We start from the raw sequence: 3,130 nt of genomic DNA, 5'->3' as shown, positions 1-3,130 counted from the left end.
CTCTCTTCCTCACTCTGAGCCTCCATTTTTACACCCTCCACACGGGCTCATACCCTCTTTCACATGGGAGTGTGCAGTGACAGGTATCTGTTAACACTCCCACAGCAGGGCATGTGGTAGGTGCCCCACGAACACTTGTTCTCTGCCTTCTTGCCTCTGAATGTATCTTTTTTTTAAAAAATAAATTTATTTATTTTATTTCTTTATTTTCGGCTGAGTTGGGTCTTTGTTGCTGCGCATGGGCTTTCTCTAGTTGCAGCGAGCGGGGGCCACTCTTCGTTGTGGTGCGCGGGCTTCTCACTGCGGTGGCTTCTCTTGTTGCGGAGCACGGGCTCTAGGCGCACAGGCTTCAGTAGTTGTGGCGCACGGGCTTAGTTGCTCCACGGCCTGTGGGATCTTCCCGGACCAGGGCTCGAACCCGTGTCCCCTGTGTTGGCAGGCGGATTCTTAACCACTCTGCCACCAGGGGAGCCCAGAATGTATCTTTGACTGTACATTCTGCCATAGATAGATGATGATAATAATAATGATGGTGATAATGACAAATAACCTGGTTTCAGCATCAGTCAGGATGGCTCAGCCAACCGGGTACAGACTGTCAAGAATGTGGCCGAATCAGCAGGTGGTACTGGGAACGTTTCTTTGCGGGAAACTGAGGGTCAACCCACTTGCCAAATCACCTTCCCCAAATCACCACACCCTCCAAAGTCTCCCTGATGAAAATCCTGATAATGAGCTGATGCTTGAGCCATTATTACCTGCCAGGCACTATTTCAAGTCCAGTTTCTGTGCTGTGGAAATTCTCAAGCAGCCCCATAAGGCAAGTGCTACTACTGGTGCCATTTTACAGATGCGGAAACTGAGGCAGAGAGAGGTGAATTTAATTTACCCAGGGACACAGCACGTGAGTAGTGGGACCACACTGTGTGAGCCATTGCCCACGACATGCTTCTATGATAAACCCAGGTCAGGCACACTCATCCCTTATCCTGTATTCTGGGGGCTGGCTCCCTGCCTTACACGAAACCTATTATTGCCTCCTGTGTGCCCAGCCCCAGGCCAGGCACTGGAGCTGTGGAGTTTTTGCCTTCCAGGGTATCTATCAGTCTAGCGAAAGGGAGAGCCACAGATCGCATTTGGAAGGTGTTCAGATAGAGGCTGGGAACACAGAGGAAAGAGTGACCAGCTCAACCTCTGAGGGTTGGGGGAGCTTCTCACCAGAAGGGACATTTGAGTTGGACCTCAACCTGCGAGGGTGAGTAGGAGTTCACCAGGCAGAGAGGATGACCAAGGAAGAGGAGGGAAGATGGGGAAAGACATTCCAGACAGAGGAACCATAGCATATTTAGGGGAGAGCACATGGCTCGAGGTCGCTGGATGGTTAGACGTAGGGGGAGTATCTGGAGATGAGTTGAGGGCCAGCCCCTGGGGCACTTGTTATGTCCTGCCCCAAGGAGCGAGTCCAGGGTCACAAAATCCAATCTCATCAAGGGCCAGGCAGGCGAGAGAAATCCAGGTGATGTGGGCCGACCCTGGAGCTCCATTCTGCTCTCTCTGCACTTCAGACTTGTAGGACCCCAACTCTTCACTGTCACAGAGAGTTGTCCCTTCTTTTGAAGCAGAGCACTGGGTATCCTCACGTTCTCGCCTCTGCTAGGGACACAAGCACAATGTTGATGGGACCACAGCGGGTGGTGATGGAGGGCAACCGACACTCTGCCTCAGCCTTGGAATCTGGGTGGCAGGAGGGGATGGTGGGGCCTGTAACAAACTGGTGAGCTCAGAGCCCCTGTGGGAACAAGGGCTTGAGTGTTCTGGAGCAGCCAGAAATCTGGACTTTTATGTGAAATCTCTGGATTGTTCAATGTCAGCTCCAAATTTTAAAATATGCATCAGTCGAGCCAAACAGAACACATCTGTGGGCCACCGATTTGCAGCCCTTACTTTCTGACTGACTTCTGCATGAGAGTGCTGTTACGGAGGGAAGGCGGGCTGGCCCCTTGGAGGATCTGCCTATTTGTGGGCATGGGGGGCTGGCTGGGGAGGTCCACACGGGAGGGTCAGATCAGTTCCAAAGGCGGTCTACCTTTCTGACAGTGGGGCTGCTTCACATTGAGGCCAAGAGTAAGAAGGGGCTTTGGGGAGGGTCTGTGGTCCTCTGTCCCCCACCCTGTAAGCAACTTTTCTCTGAGGGCAGGGTCCGGGGGCTGGCTTCCCTCCATCATTGCCCACCACCCTTAACTGGGTGTCTGTGTTGTTTCTTCCAGTCTCTATCTGCTGCTGCCTCTTCATCCTCTTCCTTTTCCTCTCGGAGCTCACCGGATTCATAACGACAGAAATGTAAGTTAACATCGCCCACTGGTGAGGCATTCCAGAGCTTCTGGGGACCCCAGATGGGAAGAGAGAGGGGCTTTACAAAGGAGAGAACCTTCTACCTCCTGTTTCCAAGCCTGTGGCATCCGTCACTCCTCTGTTTCTTAAAAGGGTTTTAAAGCCAGAGCGGAAACCAACATTGCTTTGTTAAAGCTGAAGAGAAAACTCTGGTTCCCTTCTGGGGTCAGGGAGGCACCTCCCGGGTCCGCAGATGAACAGAGATCATTTGCTGATGTTTGCCGTCCCTGTGTGTGGCCAGTGAGCGTTTTTCCCTCTGAGTCATCACGGGGTCATTTGATGTTAAAGCTGGAAGAAGTTAGAGAAGAATGGGGGCAGCTTTCTACCCGAGGCGGTGGAGGGGGCAGAGTTCTGACATCGGAGCCTGGCCCCCCTCAACCGAGCCCCCTTCCCCGTTCTAGGCCCACACTGGGTGAGGAGTCAGCACGGGCTTCCTGGCAGCGGGTTGACGCACTGTGAATCCATCCGCGGTTCCTAGAATCATCGGTTGTTCAGATAACCTAGTAAATGCTCTGGGGCCTGTGTAACACCGAATGCCATTGGAATTATTCATTCACGACACAGCCTCATCAGATGCCCCTCTGAGCTGACTTAGACCCAGAAGCTTCCCGCCTTCACCTCTGGCTTCCAAGCCTCTGCATTTCCACGTTTATAACCCAGAAAGTCATCACGGGGCTGGGCTCTGGCCACCCACTCCCCTGTCCAACACCGGAATTTTCTTTTGCACTCATGGAATTTC

At 52.8% G+C, this 3,130-nt stretch overlaps 1 protein-coding gene across 1 annotated transcript in view; it reads left to right on the top strand.

Moving 5' to 3' along the window:
- Positions 1–3,130, top strand: part of ERGIC1 (endoplasmic reticulum-golgi intermediate compartment 1) — a gene marked incomplete at its 5' end in the record, with an annotated part of 105,521 nt that overhangs the window by 56,329 nt on the left and 46,062 nt on the right. Inside the window, one exon of the mRNA XM_024753370.1 lies at positions 2,268–2,340. Coding sequence (XP_024609138.1) covers positions 2,268–2,340 — 73 coding nt within the window. The remainder of the gene's footprint in view (positions 1–2,267; positions 2,341–3,130) is intronic.

The sequence above is a fragment of the Neophocaena asiaeorientalis genome, unplaced genomic scaffold (genome assembly GCF_003031525.2).
Source record: "Neophocaena asiaeorientalis asiaeorientalis breed wild unplaced genomic scaffold, Neophocaena_asiaeorientalis_V1.1 scaffold268, whole genome shotgun sequence".
Classification (NCBI taxonomy): Eukaryota; Metazoa; Chordata; class Mammalia; order Artiodactyla; family Phocoenidae; genus Neophocaena; species Neophocaena asiaeorientalis.
Note: the sequence above shows the minus strand (reverse complement) of the source record. Positions and strands in the feature narration are given on the sequence as shown.